At 56.8% G+C, this 21,543-nt stretch overlaps 2 protein-coding genes across 9 annotated transcripts; one reads left to right on the forward strand and one right to left on the reverse strand.

Annotated features, from left to right (window-relative positions):
* Window positions 1-20,974, forward strand: ZNF517 (zinc finger protein 517). 6 transcript variants are annotated; one of them, XM_063643744.1, is made up of 5 exons: window positions 1-711; window positions 15,132-15,210; window positions 15,891-16,017; window positions 16,376-16,489; window positions 19,021-20,974. In XM_063643744.1, the coding sequence occupies exons 2-5, from the start codon at window positions 15,178-15,180 to the stop codon at window positions 20,208-20,210; spliced, it is 1,464 nt and encodes a 487-aa protein (XP_063499814.1). In that variant the 5' UTR covers window positions 1-711; window positions 15,132-15,177; the 3' UTR covers window positions 20,211-20,974. The 6 variants fall into 6 exon arrangements, with proteins under 6 accessions (XP_063499814.1, XP_055143722.1, XP_055143723.1 ...); XM_055287747.2 differs by lacking the exon at window positions 1-711 and adding an exon at window positions 10,698-10,899; XM_055287748.2 differs by lacking the exon at window positions 1-711 and adding an exon at window positions 10,698-10,899 and having other exon boundaries at window positions 16,397-16,489.
* On the reverse strand, window positions 2,408-5,645 carry RPL8 (ribosomal protein L8). 3 transcript variants are annotated; one of them, XM_055287745.2, is made up of 6 exons: window positions 5,017-5,645; window positions 4,643-4,791; window positions 4,419-4,560; window positions 3,914-4,132; window positions 2,996-3,111; window positions 2,408-2,601 (listed from the first exon to the last, which is right to left on the reverse strand). In XM_055287745.2, exons 2-6 carry the CDS (start codon window positions 4,778-4,780, stop codon window positions 2,443-2,445), a joined length of 774 nt encoding a protein of 257 aa, XP_055143720.1. In that variant the 5' UTR covers window positions 4,781-4,791; window positions 5,017-5,645; the 3' UTR covers window positions 2,408-2,442. The 3 variants fall into 3 exon arrangements, with proteins under 3 accessions (XP_055143720.1, XP_055143718.1, XP_055143719.1); XM_055287743.2 differs by having other exon boundaries at window positions 4,896-5,066; XM_055287744.1 differs by having other exon boundaries at window positions 4,917-5,042.
* Window positions 20,975-21,543: the final 569 nt, after the last annotated feature.

Below are 21,543 nucleotides of genomic sequence, written 5' to 3' on the forward strand. Positions count from 1 at the left end.
CCGATCCGGAAGTGACGTCAGCGGACGGTCTGGGTCCGAGGCGCCGTCCGGGCCCCTCTGGGAAGCTAGGACGCGGCGTGTCGGCTGCCCACCCTCTTGGCTCGCAGTAAGGCTCCGGGGACCCGCGAATGGCAAAGCCGTAAAGCGGGAATGCTGCCACCGGGTGGCAGTCCGAAGCTACGGCCCAGAGGCCTCGGAACTGGGGCGACGGTCAGAGTCGAAAACATATTACTTTCCCTTTTTCTGAGAAATTCTCTCCCTAGTGATCCACGAAAGGCGCCGCAAACAAGAAAGAACTAGGCCCTTTCCTTGACAAAGAAACGGGAACCGCACCCTTCCTTAGGGCCGAGAGAGGATGCTTACTGGCCAAAGAAGCCTGTCTTGGGTTTAACCTACTGCCCCTCATCCCTAACTCCTGTAAATGGAGCCCAGTGCCCACTCTGGAGAAAGGGTTTTTCGGGTGCCTGAGCTGCTTCTGGACCAAACTTTCCTCATGGCCGGCCCATCGGCCAAGCCCTGCGTCCACTTTGCCCAGAAGGGAGCAGAAAAACAGTGACCGCTTATGGAAGCTAAGCATCTAGTGCTTTCCCAAAACCCTCTTTCCAGATGCCCCTCCATCCTTCAGGAGGAAACACCGCCCTCCTGGATTCTTTCTGGACCAGTCACCTGGGACCCTGGGACCGGCCCTGCGAGTGACGGAATCAAAACCAGGTCCGGTAGCTACTGGCGGGGGGCGGGGCTGGAGTGGGAGGACCACGTGAGGCCAGGGGCTCGAGACCAGGCTGGCAATAGCGAGAGCCTAAAATAAACAGGCCCTGCTGGGTCACTGCCTAGGTGTGGTGGGCGCCCAGACAGGTGAGGCCATACCAGCAGGATCAGGAAAGCAAGATCATGAAACGTAGGGGGGGTAAGGTTCTCTAGAGATAGCGTGGACCATGACAGCCACAGGACTTGTCATCCCGGAGTGACCGTGAAAGCCTAAGGTGACCTATTCTCACCTGCCAGGCACTCTCCAACCAAGTCTATAGGGAGAGCACCATGCTTCATCCTGCCTGCTGCAGTTCCACAGGAGTGTTGTTAGGGGCAGTGATCTGCAGCTGCTGCATTCGCTGGTGGAACTTCCTTGTGTGAAAGTGCTGATAGGATGCTGTCCTGGGATCTCCTCACTGGGTCGTGGTTAAGGGACAAGATGCCATGAGCTACGGCCAAACAGGAAGCCCCTCCACTCTGCCTTGTGACGGCAACCAACTTACTTGCCCTCCCATTGCTGGCGGGGGGGGGGTTCCCCAACACTTCCAACCTGATTCCACTGAGAATCACCACTCAGCCTCACGTGTCACTACCAAAGCTAGAGAGAAGGTATCAGCCCCTGCCAGCAGGCAAAGGCCATGTACTTTAAGATAATCAGTGCAGCTTTGGGGGCTGTTCCTGGTTAGTTTCTCTGCCCCAGGGAAGAGGGAGCTACATGTCCTGTGAAGCTGTGGAGTTCCAGGACTCAAGGAGCAGACCAACCTACTGCTGGTGCCAGCTCCAGTCCAGTGTAGGGCTCTGGGTGGGTGGGTGGGTGAAGGGACTCGGGTGGTCTGGGATCCCCATACACACACTGCATGCATTCATCCCTTTGTTCAGCAATCCCAGCAGTGACCTGGGACCCCACACTCAATCACCACCCTCAGCCTCATCTGTCACTATCAGGCTAGAAAATGAGGAAAGGCATGAGGCTCCACCCACAGGAAAAAGCACCCAGAACCCTCCAGTCAGTGACTCCCCGCCAGGGCGGGGTGGGAATGCATGCAGGGTACTCCCAGTTGTCTGCAGAACAGAATGGTAAAAGCCAGGCTAGGAATGGCTTCCTGGCTGTAGACAGGGTGTCTGTCCCACGTTCCTCCAGGGCCCATCCCAAGTTCTCAGTGCAAGACAGACACCTGCAAGCCAGGTATCCCTTTACAAAAACACACTGACATCAGCAGGGCTGTACCCAGTATGGAGGGGAAGGGTGTAGCCAAAAGACCCTGGGCAAAGGACCGCCTCAGGTGCTGAGCAAGTTAGCAGGGAGCTGGCAGAGTGAGGGTATGGTCCACAACACCAGGCTCACGATTGTGTCCTATTCTGTTTCCTGATACGTGAAATGAGTGCTGACATCCAAGCACTGCAGGCCATGGGAGTCACCCACCCATGTCAGGTCCTGGATGCCACATTCTTGGTCCCCTCTGTGGGGAAGCAAGGGTCTTGCCCAGGGTACTTGCACCTTGTTTCTAGTTGTGGACTTTCCCTTCAAGCTTCTACCACTCATTGGTGGTCTACTCCAGTAGTCTACCTTCCTCCCAGTACCAACCAGGGGGATCCCACAGAAATCCTCCCAGCAGGGACCCTCCCCTTTGAAACCATGGGGGTGGGCACAGCCTGGTGGCATAAAGGCAAACTTTATTGAGACCCTCGGCACTAGTTCTCTTTCTCCTGCACAGTCTTGGTTCCCCGGAGACGTCCAGTCCGACGGGCAGCAATGAGACCCACTTTGCGGCCAGCAGGGGCATCTCTGCGGATGGTAGAGGGCTTGCCGATGTGCTGGTGGTTGCCACCTCCAAAAGGATGCTCCACAGGCTGCAGGCAGAGGAAGATGGCTTTAAAAACCTCTTCCCCCACCACCCCCTGCCCCCGGCCTTGGGGTCCCACCCGTTAGGGGTCCGATTCCGCGAAGCCCCTCTCTACAGCATGTGCCGCTAGACAACCCCAGTTGGGCTGACTCTTTCCAGCTCAGGCCCCCACTGCCCCTCCCAGCCTCTGTTTCTTGCGGAGAAAAGGTGAAGGAGGGTGAGCCCACCTCCTTCAGGAGTGCTGGGGCAGGATCAACAGTCCTGTGACTACAAACCACCACCTGCTGCTCCTCCCACCGCAGATTCCCTTCCTGCAGGGACACCTGTGGATGGGACTTGCCTACCCAACCGTGTAGCCACTGTACCTTGAATACTCAACCCTGCATTTCTGGGTTACTTACATTCATGGCCACACCCCGTACTCGTGGCCAGCAGTTCCTCTTTGCCTTATATTTGTGGTAGGCCCGGCCAGCCTTCAAGATGGGTTTGTCAATTCGGCCACCTCCAGCCACCACACCTGTAAGGGAGATCAGGTACCTCAGGGAACCTCCAGTTGGTCAGAGCACCCCCCGCTCCCCTCAATCTCCTGTCATGCACCTTCACAATACTGCATTCAACTACCCAGCAAAAAGCCCACTCGCCTCCACCCTAGGGAGCCCCTTGCAACCTGTGAGCTGACATCCAGTTTCTTCAATCCACAACGGGAAGGCAAGCCAAGGCCCTCACCTCCACCACCTAGAATGCTGGCTGAGCTCCAAGCGCAGGGAAGCACCCCCCTCACCATGTGAGACATCAGGCAGGTCACTCAACCTGACATGGGACACTTGATTCACCCTGCCCCATCTCAGCTTTGCTTATTCCAGGAACACAACCGCAGGGCCTCCCCTGTGGGAGGCTGAGTTCATCACAAGGATTCCAAGATGTTCCCAAACAGCACAATGAGTTAACCTAGACTCAAATCCTCTTTCACTCACTCAGTAGGCATCTTTGAGAAAGTCACACTCTCTCCCTGCCTTCTCTGAAAAGGCTGTTAACCAACTGTATGCAAGTACAGCAATCAGGAAGCCCACGGTAGAATTCAAGTCCCTGGTGACTTAATCCCAATCTCATTTAGCGCCACAATAGCAGTGAAGCAGGTACTATTGTGCAGGTTTAACAATGATGACAACTGAGACTACAGGATGAGCTCAAACTTACAAAACCCAAGTTTTAGAACAGGTAATCGAATTCCAGGGACCAAGTCTAGCCACTGCTGTCCACCGACGCTCACAGCCTGTTCACCCACAGCCCTCAGCATTCAATTGCTGCCTGGTACTCACCAACCACAGCTCTGTTGGCTGAGGAGATAACCTTCTTGGAGCCGGAGGGCAGCTTCACACGGGTCTTCTTGGTCTCAGGGTTGTGGGAGATAACGGTGGCATAGTTCCCTGATGCCCGGGCCAGCTTGCCACGGTCTCCAGGCTTCTCCTCCAGGCAGCACACGATCGTACCCTCAGGCATGGTGCCCACAGGGAGCACATTGCCAATGTTGAGCTGGGCTGCAAGGGGAAGCAGCATCAGGCCGTCAGCACAGTAAGAGGCAATGCGAACCCCCTCGCTCTAGGCAGTCCGCGAAGTTGCGAGCACAGCATTCAACATCCAGCCTCCCGGTACAGCTCTCTCGGCACCCACCGGTGCCCACCGTGGCCACTGGTCTGGCCACGCGAATGTCCCCACCTGAAGCTTCTGCCTGCGAGGTTCCCATATCGGCTTAGAACGTTAACTTCTCAGGCAACACCCAGACCCCTGCCCACGCCGACCTTCCTTCCCCGCCGCGATGCTAACCCTTCTTGCCGCAATACACAAACTGGCCCGTGTGAATGCCCTCGGCGGCAATGAACAGCTCCGTCCGCTTCTTAAACCGGTACGGATCCCGGAAGACCACCTTGGCGAGGGGCGCGCCGCGGCCCGGGTCGTGGATGATGTCCTGCGGGCAGAGGCGGCGTGAGTGCGGCGTTCCGGCCGGGCGTCCCGTCCCCTCCCGCCCCGCCCTGGCCAGCGTTCCGCACCTTGACGATGCCCTTGATGTAGCCGTGCCGCTCAGCGAAATCCACGGCGCGCAGGCGCGCAGCACCCTTACGGTGCTTCACGTGCGCGCGGAACACAGACCCGGCCCCCTTCCTCTGTCCACGGATCACACGGCCCATGGCGACGGGTCCTGGGGGCGACTCACGATTAGCCCGACCGGGCGGCCCGGGCACCCCCGCCAGCCCGGCTTTCCAGGACCCCGCTCCCGAGGCCGCCGCGCCCACCACCCCCTACCCTCTCCGCGGGCGCCCGGACCGGTATCCTCTCAGGAGGGCCGGCCCACGTCTCAGCGCGCCTCAGGGAGGAGGATGGCGGCGGATACTGCCCATGTCGCAGGGCCGCAAGCGTGACCTACCTGCTCACTAGCGCGGCCAAAAAAGGAAACGCGGCGTCCGCGAGCCGCCTTATCTTCCGGGGCGGGGCCCAGGGCCGCGACACCTTCCGGGCGCGCCACGACCAGCCTACCGCGGTGCACGCCGGGACTTGTCGTCACCAGCGGCCGCTGGCTCCGCCTACTTCTCCGCCTGCGGGGCCCCCGCGCAGGCGCACCGGGAGACGCGGCTCGTGGTGTTCTGGTGTGCGTGGGCTCGGGAGGAGGGTGCAGGAGTGCTCGGCTTTCACCGGGGTCTCCGGGAGGGCAGGTGTTCTCTGAGTGGCCGAGGAGGCGCCGAGTGGTTGAGTGACCTGTCCAGGGCGTCACAGAGCGACTCACTCCGGGCCACGGGGTCTGGGGCTCCCGGCTTTGCCTGGTGAGGGGCTTCCCTGTAGGCGGAGGAGTTCTCGCTGGTGCAGAGTAGGAGATGGGCAGGGGAGACGCGTGGACCCACTCATGGAACGTCGTGGTTTGCAGGTGGCAAATGTCCGTCTCCCTGATGAACGGGGCGCTCCTGGACGCGGGTACCTTGTCCACTGTAGGCCCTTGGAGAGGTCGGGCGTCGAGGAGAGGAGCTCGGGGGTCCTTGCCGAGGGTGAGGGCCGGCCCAGGAAGTGGGGAGGGTCCCGGGGCGAGGAAGAAGGAGCGGGGATGGGCTGGGTCACGTGCTGCGGAGAGGACGAATAATGGGAGACTGGACCGTACCCTGACCAGAACCCTGTGCGGGAGAGGTGGGTGGGGAAGGAGCAAGAAACGGAGGCTGGGAGGGGCTGTGGGGGCCTGAGCTGGAAAGAGTCAGCCCGACTGGGGGTGTCCAGCGGTACATTCTGTGGAGAGGGGCTTCGCGGAATCGGGCCCCTAACGGGTGGGACCCCGAGGCCGGGGGGGGGGGTGGGGAAGAGGTTTTCCAGGAGAGAGTCCCTGGCTGAGTGAGCACTGTCGAGCACACGCGAGGCCGTGGGTGGGGAGGCAGCAAGGAGGTGAAGGCAGGGGTCCCAGTGGGTGGGAGAGGCTTGCTGTCAGTACTGGGAGGTGGGGTGTTTCCTAGACCCTGCTGGGGCTGAGGCAGGGTTGACATCGTGAGAAAGAGACAGGAGAGGATGGAAGGGGTGTCCTGTGCCCGCTGCTGCTCACAGGGGAGAGGAGGGGCTGCTGCAGGAGGCCCTCCTCTAGGGCCAGCAGGGGGATCGAGGAGGAGCTGCCGGGTGGGGACTCAGGAAGCAGCACAGCCCACAGCCAGGGCCAGGGACTGAGGGGCAGGACTGGACCCCGGGGGCAGGGTGAGGGGTTCTGGGGTCAGCCCAAAATTGGCCCACAGGCCCAGCCTGTCCGTCACTCCTGAACAAATCTGCTTCTCTGGAGGAGCAAAAGGAGAGTTGGGTGCAGGATAGAGGTGAGAAGAGTGCTTGGACACACAGGATGTGGGGTCCCCAAGATGGTCTCACGGGTCTCTGGGATGAGATGCGGCTACCAAGACTCTACGTGCAGCCAGGAGGCTGACCAGGCCTCTTTAAGGCTCGAAGAGACATGGCCCTGCCAGCATCCACGTGACAGTCCTGAGGACTGTGTGACTGGGCTCAGTCTTGACCTTCACGGGAGACCACACAGCCTGGCACACAGCAGGGGCTATGCAGTTCTGGGTCACTTGACAGCCACTCCAGACGAGGCCGCAAGCACTGGACATGCGGTTTTCCAGCCTTCTGGGATGGAGCCATCTTTCTTGGGCCAGGATTAGGCCCTCCCCACACAGTGCCTCTGCTTGTGCAAGCGGCCTGCTGACCTCTCTTAGGCCATCCGACGTCACCCCTAACCTGCTGTTCAAACTTTATTCTTAGAAATTATTTATTTCTGGCCGGGTGCAGTGGCTCATGCCTGTAATCCCAGCACTTTGGGAGGCCGAAGCGGGCGGATCACCTGAGGTCAGGAGTTCAAGACTAGCCTGATCAATATAGAGAAACCCCATGTGTACTAAAAATACAAAAGTTAGCCGGGCATGGTGGCGGGCACCTGTAATCCCAGCTACTCGGGAGGCTCAGGCAGGAGAATCACTTGAACCCAGTAGGCAGAGGTTGCGGTGAGCTGAGATTGTGCATTGCACTCCAGCTTGGGAAACGAGCAAAACTCCGCCTCAAAAAAAAAATTATTTCCTTTTGAAATTGTTCTTCAAATGTTTCTTGTCACATACATGCAGCAGTAATTTGGTAGAAACTTGAGAAATTGTGATCTTTTGTCTTGCTCAGCTTGGCTCCCCTCTCCCACCAGCGTATCTGCCCGTACCCCAATCCCCCACAACTGATGTGTCCTTATCTCCCTGCCCCTTACCGCACCCCCGCAGCATAATTTTATGCCGCATATGGGCACACCATCACATATGGCTAAAATGGGATCGCTCCGTAATAAAAGGAATATATATATATATAATTTTTTTTTTTTTTTTGAGATGGAGTCTCGCTGTTGTTGCCCAGGCTGGAGTGCAATGGCATGATCTGGGCTTACTACAACCTCTGCCTCCCGGGTTCAAGCGATTCTCCTGTCTCAGCCTCCCGAGTAGCTGGGACTATAGGCACACACCGCCATGCCCAGCTAATTTTTGTATTTTTTAGTAGAGATGGTGTTTCACCATATTGGTCAGGCTGGTCTTGAACTCCTGACCTTAGGTAATCCACTTGCCTTGGCCTCCCAAAATGCTGGGATTACAGGCGTGAGCTACTGCGCCTGGCCAATACTGGGCACTTTTTACAGGCCAGGGACTGATCTAAGTACTTTTAATGCACACTGCTTTTCTTTTCTCTTTTTTTTTTTTCTGAGACAGAGTCTCACTCTGTTGCCCAGGCTGGAATGCAGTGGCGCGATCTCGACTCACTGCAACCTCTGCCCACTGAGTTCTAGCAATTCTCCTGCCTCAGCCTCCCGAGTAGCTGGGATTACAGGAGCTTGCCACCGCACCCGGCTAATTTTTTGTATTTTTGGTAGAGATGGGGTTTCACCATCTTGGCCAGGCTGGTCTTGAACTCCTGACCTCGTGATCCACCAGCCTGGGCCTCCCAAAGTGCTGGGATTACAGGCGTGAGCCACCGCGCCCGGCCTCATGCACACTGCTTTCCTAATTTAGTGTCTTACAATTCTGGAGCTATGTCTTGTGAAAACGTATTTCCAACAAGATTGTCTGAGATAGCTTTCCCATGTGCTTTCAGTGCCTCAGGGGTGGGATTGCCCATAGGAGCCCGTTACCCATTCAGGAGTGGGTGAGGGGAGACCCCCAGGGACCAATGCCAACAGGAAGAGGTGGGGTGGTTGGGAGGATGGAGATTGCACATGCTTGGAGACAGCTTGGAGGTCGGTGCGTGTTAGAATTTTTCTGAGAGGGGTTAAGGTAGTGTATTGTGTAGCACAACGGGTTAGTGAGTGCTAAATCTCCATGACCCCTGCCATCTATATGGCTTGGATACGTCATGTCAACTTGACATAAAGCTGTGGGTGAACATTCTCTGGGACCCCACACGTGTGATTAAATAGTTGAAGTTTTGGCATCCTTTTACAATGAGAGAATAGCACAGGATTTACATACAATTTTTGGACATCCAAGTTCACCACAATACCCATATTATCTGAAATTATGTGCCATGGCCCTGAGGGGAGTCATGATCCCTCCCCCAAAGATGGTTGTGGCTCTCAGGACACAGCAAGTGTCCACAAGTCCCTCCTGCTGGACCCCAAATCTGAAGAGTGCCTCTGTCCTACCCAGCCTGTGCCTCCTGAGCAGATCTGCTGTCAGCAGTGTGAATGCAGGAGACACCCTTGGTCCCCCAAAGAGTCTGAGGAACCTAGGGGCATCCAGTCCTGGGACAAGGATCTGTGTGGACATCATACAAGTTTAGCACCACCCATAGTGGAGTGCTGGGCTGAGCCTACTTAGACAAGTGTCACCATCCTGACCCAGTTTCCCCTGTCCTTGTGAAAAGGAAGAAAATGATGGTTCCTGGTCTGTCTTATGCTGAAATCTGACCTGGCTCCCAACCAGCTGTGGCTCTGGATGAGTCCCTTACCTTCTTGATCCTCATACCTCCTCCCAGGGTCTGGTTGCAATTCAGAGGATCTGAAAACCTAGAGTGTGTGTGAAACCACCAAGGTGAGTGGGAATTTTTCAGCACACTGAGTTTCATATATTGAACTGTTCCTCCCACTTGCACGATGGTTTCACAACAGTTTAGTGGCTAAAGAATATGTGACTTGGAGCCAGGTATGTGGGTTGGATCCCAGCTCTGTTACTTAAGAGATGAGACCTTGGCCAGGCACAGTGGCTCACGCCTGTAATCCCAGCACTTTGGGAGGTCGAGGCGGGCAGATCATCTGAGGTCAGGAGTTAGAGACCAGCCTGGCCAACATGGAGTAACCCCCTCCTTACTAAAAATACAAAATTAGCCGGGCGTGGTGGCGCATGCCTGTAATCCCAGCTACTCGGGAGGCTGAGGCAGGAGAATCATTTGAACCTGGGAGGCGGAGATAATGGTGAGCCAAGATGGCGCCATTGCACTCCAGCCTGGGCAACAACAGCGAAACTGCGTCTCAAAAAAAACAGAGACTAGAAGCCGGGCGCGGTGGCTCACGCCTATAATCCCAGCACTTTGGGAGGCCGAGGCGGGGGGATCACAAGGTCAGGAGATGGAGACCATCCTGGCCAACACGGTGAAACCCTGTCTCTACTAAAAATACAAAAAATTAGCCGGGCGAGGTGGCGGGCGCCTGTAGTCCCAGCTACTCGGGAGGCTGAGGCAGGAGAATGGCGTCAACCTTGGGGGGCAGAGCCTGCAGTGAGCCGAGATCGCGCCACTGCTCTCCAGCCTGGGCGACAGCGAGACTCTGTCTCAAAAAAAAAAAAAAAAACAGAGACTAGACCTTGGCAAATAACAGGGACACTATGCTCTCCTCATTTTAGTATGGGAACAGTAGTATTTTGATAGGATTACCGTGAGGATTAAATCAGTAAATACGAAGAGCATACAAATGTTCACAAAAATCACAGGGCTGTTAGAAGTCAGAATGGCCACCCTTGGGTGCAGACAGGAGAGGTGGTCTGAGAGTGATCAGAGGGAGCAGCAAAGACACTTCAAGATCCCAGAAACTGGCCCGGTGCGGTGGCTCACGCCTGTAATCCCAGCACTTTGAGAGGCCGAGGCGGGTAGGTCACCTGAGATCAGGAGTTTGAGATTAGCCCGGGCAACATGGTTAAACCCCGTCTCTACTAAAAATACAAAAATTAGTCGGGCGTGGTGGCGGGAACCTGTAGTCCTAGCTACTCCGGAGGCTGAGGCCGGAGAATCGCTTGAACCTGAGAGGCGGAGGTTGCAGTGAGCCCAGATCACACCATTGCACTCCAGCCTGGGGAACAAAAGCGAGACTCGGGCTCAAAAACAAAACAAGCCATACTAAACAATGTCATAAATTTATATAAGAGACCGACGCCCCTGCTCCGCCGTTCCTGCGGGTCTGGGAGTCGATCCTGCGCCTGCTCCCCAACCCCCGCAGGCCACCCGGGGGCAGGGAGTGGGCGCAAGGGATGAACGTTCGCCGCCTCCGATCCCGGGGGAAAAGGAGCGCCGAGAACGTCGACACCCTTCCGCTCCCCTCGGGCCTGGGACTGATACCCGGTCTCGCCCCGAACCCCCCAGGCGCGCCCCTCGCCGGGGCGCTGGCGACAGCCGCGCCTTAGGGGCTGGAAGGCGTCGAAACGCGAGGGCCATCGAGGCGCGCGGTCCTCCAAGCCTCCCAGAGCGGCGCAGCGGCCGTTTCCGGGGGCGGGGAAGGAACCGGAGCCTGAGAGCCGGGCGCCCTGCGCTCCTCCCCGCGCTGTCCCGGCGGCCCAGGGTGAGTCGGTCCCGGCCGCGGGGCGGGGACTGGGAGGGGCGCGGTCCTCCGAGCCCGGCCGGGTGGAGGCAGTAGCTCCTGCAGTGGGCGCGCGGAGCTTGGCAGGGAGCGGACCCGCAGCCGGCACTGCCGCCTCCGCTCGCCTTGGGTCCTGAACCCTTATCGGGGCGAAGGGCCCTGCGCCCCGGTCCATGCTGGCTGTGGTCGGGGGCGTCCGGCCGGGCCCCCGAGACCCGCTCCGCCAAGCCGGACGGTTGCGCAGAGATGAGGCTGCAGGCGGGGAGGCCTGGCGAGGTGGGGGCTGCTCCGGGGAGGACCAGGCTCTGGTCCTCGCTTCCGCCCGAGGGCGGGCTCTTCCCCGCAGCCCCGCTCCCCGGCGGACGCCGTTTCCCGCAGCTTTCATTTACCCTGCGCAGTTTTGCCCCCTCCCCGGGTTGGGGCATTTATTGGACCAACAGTCATTTCGTAAATAGCCGTTGGGTATTTAACTGTGGCCGTTCCGGTGCTGGGGACCCCGCAGTGAGCGGGCAGCACCCCTCGCCTCCAGGAGCGTGAATTGTAATAGAGGTGAGGCATTAGTGTAACAGGCAATAACGCAGCAAAATAACTTTTGGTTTTGACAAGGGCCACGCACAGAATAAACCAAGGAAATAAAATTGTGAGAGTTAGGGGGTTAGGGTAGCCTTGGCGGTCAGGGGAGGCTCTGTAAAGAGTTAACATTTGGCCAGGCGCAATGGCTCACGCCTGTAATCCCAGCACTTTGGAAGACCGAGGCGGGCGGATCACGAGGTCAGGAGATCGAGACCGTCCTGGCTAACACGGTGAAACCCCGTGTCTACTAAAAATACAAAAAGTTAGCCGGGCGTGGTGGCGGGCGCCTGTAGTCCCAGCTACTCGGGAGACTGAGGCAGGAGAATGGCGTGAACCCGGGAGGCGGAGCTTGCAGTGAGCCGAGATCGCGCCACGGCTCTCTAGGCTGGGCAACAGAGGGAGACTCCGTCTCAAACAACAAAAAAGAGTTAACATTTTTTTTTTTTTTTTTTTTGAGACCGAGTCTTTCTCTGTCCCCCAGGCTGGAGTGCAGTGGCGCGATCTCGGCTCACTGCAAGCTCCGCCTCCCGGGTTCACACCATTCTCCTGCCTCAGCCTCCCGAGTAGCTGGGACTACAGGCGCCCGCCAACACGCCCGGCTAATTTTTTGTATTTTTAGTAGAGACGGGGTTTCACCGTGTTAGCCAGGATGGTCTCGATCTCCTGACCTCGTGATCCGCCCGCCTCGGCCTCCCAAAGTGCTGGGATTACAGGCTTGAGCCACCGCGCCCGGCCTTAACATTTGAACTGAAACCTGCTGGCGGAGAGAAGCAGCCTCAGATCCCTGAGGAGAAACTCCCAGGTGGGGGAAGAGAGAGAAGGCTGGCATGGCTGTGGCGTAGTGAGCGGGGTGCCCCAGGTCCCCGAGGAACAGGGCTTATTCTATGTATGGAAGGAGGTAACTCCTCCTAGTCTTCCAGACCCCAGTTAAATGTGACTTCCCCCAGTAACATGTCTTGGTGGCCCTTCATCTAAAATTAGCACCCTCCTCCCCTTGACATTTTCTGTCTCAGCAACAGCTTGATCTGTTGTCATATCACCGCTCGATTATTTTTAGCTCAGTGCTGTTTAGTCTGATTGAATGTTTATTTCCTAATTCCAAAGATAGAACTAAAAGCAGGTTTTTTTCCCCTCTAACCAGGTAGCCCCTCCCTGAGGACATGCATTCCCTAGACATGAGCAAACAAAAAGCAGCAGTAACTTACCCCTCCTAGTCCAAGTCCAACCCTAGTCCTGGGTTGCAGTTCTTACCAGAGTGGAGGGTGGTATGTGTTGAGAGGTCAGGGGTCAAGTCTTCTGGCAGCCTCATACCCTGAGATGCTCTGGTTGCCTTGTTGGGGTGAGGACAACACGTGTGGCCATCGCAGTGGCCCAGGTGGGTCCTGCCACAGACTGCCCTGGACAGACTGTGAGTGGGGGCTGGGTGGGGGTGGTGTGGCCCTGCTCTTCCATGCGTTTGCAGTGTGCGCCCTCTGTGCAGGGGCGATTCACGAATCTGTCTGATCTACCCCCATCGCCCTTTGTACCCTAATGTCAAAAGGGCTCTGCGGCCAAATGTCACTTCACAGCATTGTGACCAAGCAGCTGTCCTGCCTCTAAACACATGCTCTATTTTTATTTGAGAGAGAGCCTCACTCTCTCCTCCAGGCTGGAGTGCAGCGGGGCAAACTTGGCTCACTGCAGCCTCTGTCTATTGGGTTCAAGCAGTTCTCCTGCCTCAGCCTCCCAAGTAGCTGGGATTACAGGCGCGTACCAGCACACTCGGCTAATTTATGTATTCTTAGTAGAGAAGGGTTTTACCATGTTGGCCAGGCTGGTCTCGAACTCCTGACTTCAAATGATCCGCCTTCATCGGCCTCCTAAAGTGCTGGAATTACAGTCATGAACCACCGTGCCCAGCCTCTAAACACATGCTTTTTGTTAACTGATGCCTAATGGGGAACATCTTACAAAGTAGCAGCTACTTAGAGGGCTCCAGCTCTACAGAAATGGATAGCCCTGGAGACCTTCACCCAAACCCAAGAGCTCAAGTGTCTGTTGAAGGGAAGAGTGAGGAGACCAGGGCCTCAGGCCTACTCTGTGTACGTCAGCTTAGAGCAAAATTATTGTTTTGTTTTGTTTGAGACAGAGTTTCACTCTGTTGCCCAGGCTGGAGTTGGTGGCATGATCTTGGTTTACTGCAACCTCTGCCTCCTGGGCTTAAGGAATCCTCCCAGGATGACCAAGGTGGCACCATTGCACTCCGGCCTGGGCAACAAGAGCGAGTTGGAGTCTCGCTCTGTCACCCAGGCCGGAGTGCAGTGGCACGATCTCGGCTCAATACAAGCTCCGCCTCCCAGGTTCACGCCATTCTCCTGCCTCAGCCTCCCCAGTAGCTGGGACTACAGGCGCCTGCCACCACGCCCGGCTAATTTTTTGTATTTTTAGTGGAGACGGGGTTTCACCGTGTTAGCCAGGATGGTCTCTGTCTCCACCGCACCTGGCCAAAAAAGTCTTAAATTAGAAAAACAGAAAGAGGCCGGGTGTGGTGGCTCACACCTGTAATCACAGCACTTTGGGAGACCGAGGCAAGAGGATCACTTGGGTCCAGGAGTTCAAGACCAGCCTGGGCAACATAGTAAGACCTCATCCATAATAAAAATTTTAAAAAATTAGCTGCCCCCTACAGGTGGCATGCGCCTGTAGTTCCAGCTACTCAGGAGGCTGAGGTGGGAGGATTGCTTGAGCCCTGGGAGGAAGTTGAGGCTGCAGTGAGCTGAGATCACACCAGTGTGCTCCAGCCTGGGTCACACATTGAGACCCTGTCTCAAAAAAAGGAAAGAAAAATAGGAGAAAAACAGGAACCACTCGTAATTCTGTGACGTGGAGAGAACTAGGGTTCTATGCTACCAGCTTTGTTTTTCTGCTTACAGTCTGCTTGTTTCATGTGGTAAAACGCAAGAATGTTTTCTGATGTTCCCACAACATGGTTTTATTGGTTGCAGAGTCACTCATTTCATAATGAACAATGTTGCCCAGGCCGGAGTGCAATGGTACAACCTTGGCCGTCCTGGGAGGAGATCTTAAGCCCAGGAGGCAGAGGTTGCAGTGAACCGAGATCATGCCACCAACTCCAGCCTGGGCGACAGAGCGAGACCCTGTCTCAAACAAAACAAAACAATAATTTTGCTCTAACCAGTCATGCTTTGTTCATTTCATAAATCCTTTCTGAGCACATGCTGTGTGCCAAGCCCTTCCTCAGGCCCTACAGCTACAGACCAGAGGCCTTGTCTAATTGGGGAAGGCAGATAAGGAGCAAGGAAGTTAACTTGTCTTATGTCAGATGGCATACTGCTATGGAGAAAAATAAAGCAAGGAGCGAGGATAAGGAATTCCCAGGCAGGAGGGGAGGTGGCAGTTTTAAAAAGGGTGGTCACAGCAGGCCTTCCAGCAAGGTGGCAGCCAGAAAACATTGGAAGGAATGGGTGTTCCAATGGAGAAGTCTGGGTGCAGCTTCTCCTTGGGACGTGAAGGAGGTGGCTGATGTGATTGCCCCAGCACTTTACCCTCTCCTGCTCCCTTCTGGATCTGGAGGGGCCTTTTGGGGGGCTGGAGGGCCTTAGGCCTGGGCTCCTTCCACTCATGGCTCTATATTCCCCCAGAATTCACTGTCTGTAGCACCTGCTGCTCCACAGAGGGTACCCTGGAATGGCGATGGCACTCCCGATGCCTGGACCCCAGGTGAGCACCCCCTGAGCCTGTCCACTGCCCCAGGAGACTGCTTCGCCCCTAGCCTCAGCTTTTCAGCCCTGAGAACCTTCCAGGTTGCCTCATACCCACCCACATCACAGGATGGAGTCTGCAAGCGGAGGGCAGCCTCCTTGCTCTGTGGCCAGGCCTCACACATGGCTCTGCCAAATCCCTCCAGCCTTTGGGCAGAAGTGGGCTTCCTGCGGCCTCCTGTGGCCCCTAAGCTTCTATGGTCAGCCATTGAGGGCAGGGTCCCTGTCCTTCCCCAGTGCCTGCCTCCTTCCTGGTGTGAATGGTCAGCCCATCCTCCGTCTCCTGATGCTGACTCACTGCTGGTGTTAGAAATTGAGACCCAGAGGGTGGGGAAGCTCCCCACCAGTGCAGGTCCTCCTTCCCCAAATCCCTGATAGCCTGTGGAGAGGGTGAGGCCAAGGTTGGGACCCCCTTCCTGGTAAATCTCTCTCCCTCCCCCAAGCTCAGTTTTTCCCTCTTCCTCTCTGGGGCTTCTGCCTCACTCGGGGAGTGTTGGGCTGCCCTTTCTCTGCTGGGCCCTGTGGATGCAGCAAAGATCTGCAAGGAGAGAGGTCTCTAGCAGATCACGCAAATGTTTCTCATCTGCTGGGTTCTCACCGAGCCCTTGACTGCCTGGATAGCGGAGTATGTGGTTGCAGGAAGCTGTTGTGTTCGAGGATGTGGCTGTGTACTTCACGAGGATAGAGTGGAGTTGCCTGGCCCCCGACCAGCAGGCACTCTACAGGGACGTGATGCTGGAGAACTATGGGAACCTGGCCTCACTAGGTGAGGGCTTCTGCCTTTGGTCCTGGGGCTGGGAGGTGCGTCTGTGTTAGCTTCAAAGGAAGGTGGTTCCATTCCAGATTCAAGGTCTGACACATTTTTGAGGGGAAGCTGGAGGCTCCCCAAGGAGCCCCTCTCTGCTTCCTGTTGGGCATCCACTGCCAGTGTCAGCCTGCCTGAGGCTTCTCTCCTGGGGCAGGCCCCCCACCTCCCCCTGGCCACCTAGCTGCCCCCTCCTGGGATAGTGAATGTTCCTGACCCACTCCAAGCACTCTGTGCCCCTGCTGGCCTCCAGCCAGGCACCCGGGCGTCCCTCCTCCCTCCTGTACTGATACATGCTGCTTTCCTTCTCTGAGCTTAGGCTTTCTTGTTGCCAAACCAGCACTGATCTCCCTATTGGAGCAAGGAGAGGAGCCGGGGGCCTTGATTCTGCAGGTGGCTGAACAGAGCGTGGCCAAAGCCAGCCTGTGCACAGGTGAGTATAAGGCACTGGAAGGCCTGGGCTGCTGCCGCACCGCAGGGCGTGTCATGCGCTGCCAATGCGGCCTGGCCTCCGTGCAGCTCTCTGCAGGTCCCTTCTCCCGTAATGGGAGGTGTGTGTGTTTAGCTCCTCACAACAGGGCCAGATTTCCTACTAACTGCCTTGTTTGTAGGTCTAAGGTCAAAACTAACTTATGCAGGAAGACCCAAGTGCATGAGTTTTCCATTTTGGTGTCCCCAAGGTGTCAGGGGCCAGGTCTGTGCGCACAGTGGCCATTACCCTTGGGTTGTGTAGGGACCAGCCCTACAGGGTCTGTGGGTTTTTCTTCTCATATGCAGAGACAAGAGATTGTAGAAATAAAGACACAAGACAAAGAAATAGAAGAAAAGACAGCTGGGCCCCGGGGAGCACTACCACCAAGATGTGGAGACTGGTAGTGGCCCTGAATGCCTGGCTGCGCTGTTATTTACTGGATACAAGGCGAAAGGGGCAGGGTAAAGAGTGTGAGTTATCTCCAATGATTGATAAGATCAGGTGAGTCACATGTTCACCGGACAGGGGGCCCTTCCCTGTTTGGCAGCCGAGGAGGAGAGAGAGAGACAGGACAGCTTATGCCATTATTTCTTAAATGCATTTTAATGACTTTTAGTACTTTCACTAATTCTGCCACTGCTGTCTAGAAGGCAGAGCCAGGTGTACAGGGTGGAACATGAAAGTGAAACAGGAGCGTGACCGCGGAAGCACAGCATCACAGGGAGACGGTCAGGCCTCGGGATGGCTGTGGGCGAGTTTGACTGATGTCAGGCCTTCCACAAGAGGTGGTGGAGCAGAGTCTTCTCTAGCTACCCTGGGGAAAGGGAGACTCCCTTTCCAGACCTGCTAAGTAACTGGTGCCTTCCAGGCACTGGGGCTACTGCTAGACCAAGATCTGCTAAGTAGTGGGCCTCTTCCCAGGCACTGGCATTACCGCTAGACCAAGGAGCCCTCTAGTGGCCCTGTCCTGGCATGACAGAGGCTCACACTCCTGGTCACTTCTCACTGTGTCCCTTCAGCTCCTATCTCTGTATGGCCTGGTTTTTCCTAGGTTATAATTGTAGAACAGAGATTATTATTATTTTTTTTGAGATGGAGTCTCGCTCTGTCGCCCACGCTGGAGTGCCGTGGCGCGATCTTGGCTCACTGCAAGCTCCACCTCCCAGGTTCACGCCATTCTCCTGCCTCAGCCTCCCGAGTAGCTGGGACTACAGGAGCCCGCCACCACGCCCGGCTAATTTTTTGTATTTTTAGTAGAGACGAGGTTTCACCGTGTTAGCCAGGATGGTCTCGATCTCCAGACCTCGTGATCCACTGCCTCGGCCTCCCAGAGTGCTGGGATTACAGGCGTGAGCCACCGTGCCTGGCCATTATTTTTTTTTTTTTGAGACGGAGTCTCGGACTTTGGCCCAGGCTGGCGCGATCTCGGCTCACTGCAAGCTCCACCTCCCGGGTTCACGCCATTCTTCTGCCTCAGTCTCCCGAGTAGCTGGGACTACAGACGCCCACCACCACACCCGGCTAATTTTTTTTTGTATTTTTAGTAGAGACGAGGTTTCACCGTGTTAGCCAGGATGGTCTCGATCTCCTGACCTTGTGATCCGCCGCCTCGGCCTCTCAGAGTGCTGGGATTACAGGTGTGAGCCACCGCACTCGGCCAGAACAGAGATTATTATAATATTAGAATAAAGAGTAATGCTACAAGCTGATGACTAATAATATTCATATATCATCATATCTATAATCTATTTCTAGTATAACTATTCTTATTTTATATATTTTCTTTATTACACTGGAACAGCTTGTGCCCTCGGTCTCTTGCCTTGGCACCTGGGAGGCTTGCTTGCCCACAGGTTGCTTTGGTTTTCCTGGTTCCCTGTGGCCCGCGTGCCAGGGACTGAGCTCAGGGCAGTGGAGGCTGCAGAAAGAACCTTGAGTTGGGGAGGAGGCCCCCAGTCCCGGAGGTCCGTGCAGGCACCTGCTCTACGCACCTGCCCAGACGTGTGCTGAGTGAATGAACTGTGGGTGAACTCTGAAGGAGAGAGGAGTAAAGAACGTGGCTGTGGGGTGAGGTGCAACTTGCACCTCATGCCTGGCCTGTCTTCCCTGCCAGACCTTGGGCCTCTCCTATTGGCTCCCCTTGAGCTAGCCTCGCACGGTGCTGGAGCCATTATTAGCCTTTTTGTTCCCTTCTCACCTGAACCCTGATTTTATTTTATTTTATTATTATTATTTTTTTGAGACGGAGTTTTGCTTTTGTCGCCCAGGCTGGAGTGCAGTGGCCAGATCTCGGCTCACTACAACCTCTGTCTCGGTTCAAGCAATTCTCTTGTCTCAGCCTCCTGTATACAAGTTTTATTTGTCATTTATACCTCAGTAAAGCTGGGTGTTGGGGGAAGACTTGGGAATAAAAACGTTCTGTCTTCAAACAGTAAGTTCGTTTGTGAGTGTAGAGGCTGGATCATCCTTCCGTTTTCTGTTCCTTCTCTCAGATTCCAGGATGGAGGCTGGGATCATGGAGTCTCCTCTGCAAAGAAAGCTCTCCAGGCAGGCAGGACTGCCGGGCACCGTGTGGGGGTGTCTCCCCCGGGGGCATCCCGCACCACCCCACCCGCACGGCGGTCCTGAGGACGGGTCAGCTAACCCCACCCACCCCCGGGCTCGGGAGCACAGCGCCTCCCCAAGGGTTCTGCAGGAAGACCCGGGCCGGCCTGTGGGGAGCTCAGCCCCTCGCTACAGGTGCGTGTGCGGCAAGGCGTTCAGATACAACTCGCTGCTGCTCAGGCACCAGATCATCCACACCGGCGCCAAGCCCTTCCAGTGCACGGAATGCGGGAAGGCCTTCAAGCAGAGCTCCATCCTGCTGCGGCACCAGCTGATCCACACTGAGGAGAAGCCGTTCCAGTGCGGCGAGTGCGGGAAGACTTTCCGGCAGAGCACGCAGCTGGCTGCGCACCACCGCATCCACACCCGCGAGCGGCCCTACGCGTGCGGCGAATGCGGCAAGGCGTTCAGCCGCAGCTCCCGGCTGCTACAGCACCAGAAGTTCCACACCGGGGAGAAGCCCTTCGCGTGCGCCGAGTGCGGCAAGGCGTTCTGCCGCAGGTTCACCCTCAACGAGCACGGCCGCATCCACAGCGGGGAGCGGCCCTTCCGGTGCCTGCGGTGTGGGCAGCGCTTCATCCGAGGGTCCTCGCTCCTGAAGCACCACCGGCTGCACGCCGAGGAGGGCGCCCAGGACGGCGGCGCGGGAAAGGGAGCCCTGCTCGGAGCTGCGCAGAGGTCCCAGGCGGGGGACCCGCCCCACGAGTGCCCGGTGTGCGGGAGGCCGTTCCGACACAACTCCCTGCTGCTGCTGCACCTGCGCCTACACACGGGCGAGAAGCCGTTCGAGTGCGCGGAGTGCGGCGAGGCCTTCGGTCGCAAGTCCACCCTCACTCTGCACCAGAAGATCCACACCAAGGAGAAGCCCTTCGCGTGCACCGAGTGCGGCAAGGCCTTCCGCAGGAGCTACACGCTGAACGAGCACTACCGGCTCCACAGCGGCGAGAGGCCGTACCGGTGCCGCGCCTGCGGGAGGGCCTGCAGCCGGCTGTCCACCCTCATCCAGCACCAGAAGGTGCACGGCCGCGAGCGCCGGGAGGACACAGAGGGCAGGCGGGCGCCCCGCTGGGCTTCCTGACGACGGGGACGACAGGCCGAGGATTCACGCGGGAAGCCCACCTGAGCCGGCGGGGCCCCAGCGCAGAAATTCAGAACCCCACGTCCTGAAGGTGAAGCAAAGTCTAAAGAAAGGGCCAGCTCCCACCAGGAGCTCGGCTTCTTGCTCCAGCCGGGCACTGGGGAGGGAAAGGGCACCAGGCAGCCCGTGGTGTGGCCTCAGGAACCACCATCAGCCACCATTTCCTGGGACCTTCTGGAAATGTCCAGGAGTGGGCAGGAGGGAGGGAGGGAGGGGCAGCTATGCTCAGTCCCCAAAGAGCAGGGCACAGGGGACGCCATAGACGCATATGCAGCTGAGCTCCCCACAGGCCTGCCCGGGTCTTCCTGCGGAACCATTGGGCACAGCCAGGCCTTAGCACCAGGCCCTGTGTGGCGGTGAATTTCGGGTGGTGTAAAGCCGACTCACAGGATACAAGGTGCCTTAGCTGACTGCCATGTCTGCTGCCTGTAATCCCATCACTTTGGGAGGCTGAGGTGGGAGGTTTGTTTAAGCCCTGGAGTTTGAGACCAGCTTGGGCAACATGGTGAAACTTCTCTACAAAGAATTTAAAAATTAGCCAGGTATTGTGGTCTGTGCCTGTAGGCTGTAGTCCCAGCTACTCAGGAGGCTGAGGTGGAAGGATGGGTTGCCCTGGGAAGTCAAGGCTGCAGTGAGCTATGATAGCACCACAGCATTGCAACCTGGGTGACAGAGTGACACCCTGTTAAAAAAAAAAAGAAAAAGCCTAGATGTCTGGTGGAGCTCTATCTACCTTTCTTTTTTTGAGACGGGAGCTCTCTGTCAGCCAGCCTGGAGTGCAATGGCACAATCATGGCTTACTGCAGCCGCCAGCTCCCAGGCTCAAGTGTTTCTCCCACCTTAGCCTCCTGAGTAGCTGGGACTAAGGCACACACACTGCACCTGGCAGCTGGCGAAGCATTGTTTGTGAGTGTGTGAGGATGTTTTCAGTGGACTCAGTGAAGATCTGCCCTCAGCGTGGGCAGGCACATCCACTTGGCTGGGGGCCCAGATGGAACACAAAGGGAGAAGAGAAGCAAATTCTCTTTTCTGGAGGGAGACACCCATCTCCTGACCTTGGACATCAGGACTCCAGGTTCTTTGGCCTTTGGACTCAGGCTTGCCACAGAGGTCTCCCAGGGCTCTCGGCCAGTCAGCCTCAGAATGAGAGTTACACCACTGGCTTCCTTCGTTCAACCGCCTTCTTACCTGGACTGAGCCTCACTAATGGCTTCTCTAGGTCTCCAGCTTGCAGACAGCCTGTGGGAGGACTTCTCAGCCTCCATAAGTGTGT

This window comes from Symphalangus syndactylus, chromosome 7 (genome assembly GCF_028878055.3).
Source record: "Symphalangus syndactylus isolate Jambi chromosome 7, NHGRI_mSymSyn1-v2.1_pri, whole genome shotgun sequence".
NCBI classification, from domain to species: Eukaryota; Metazoa; Chordata; class Mammalia; order Primates; family Hylobatidae; genus Symphalangus; species Symphalangus syndactylus.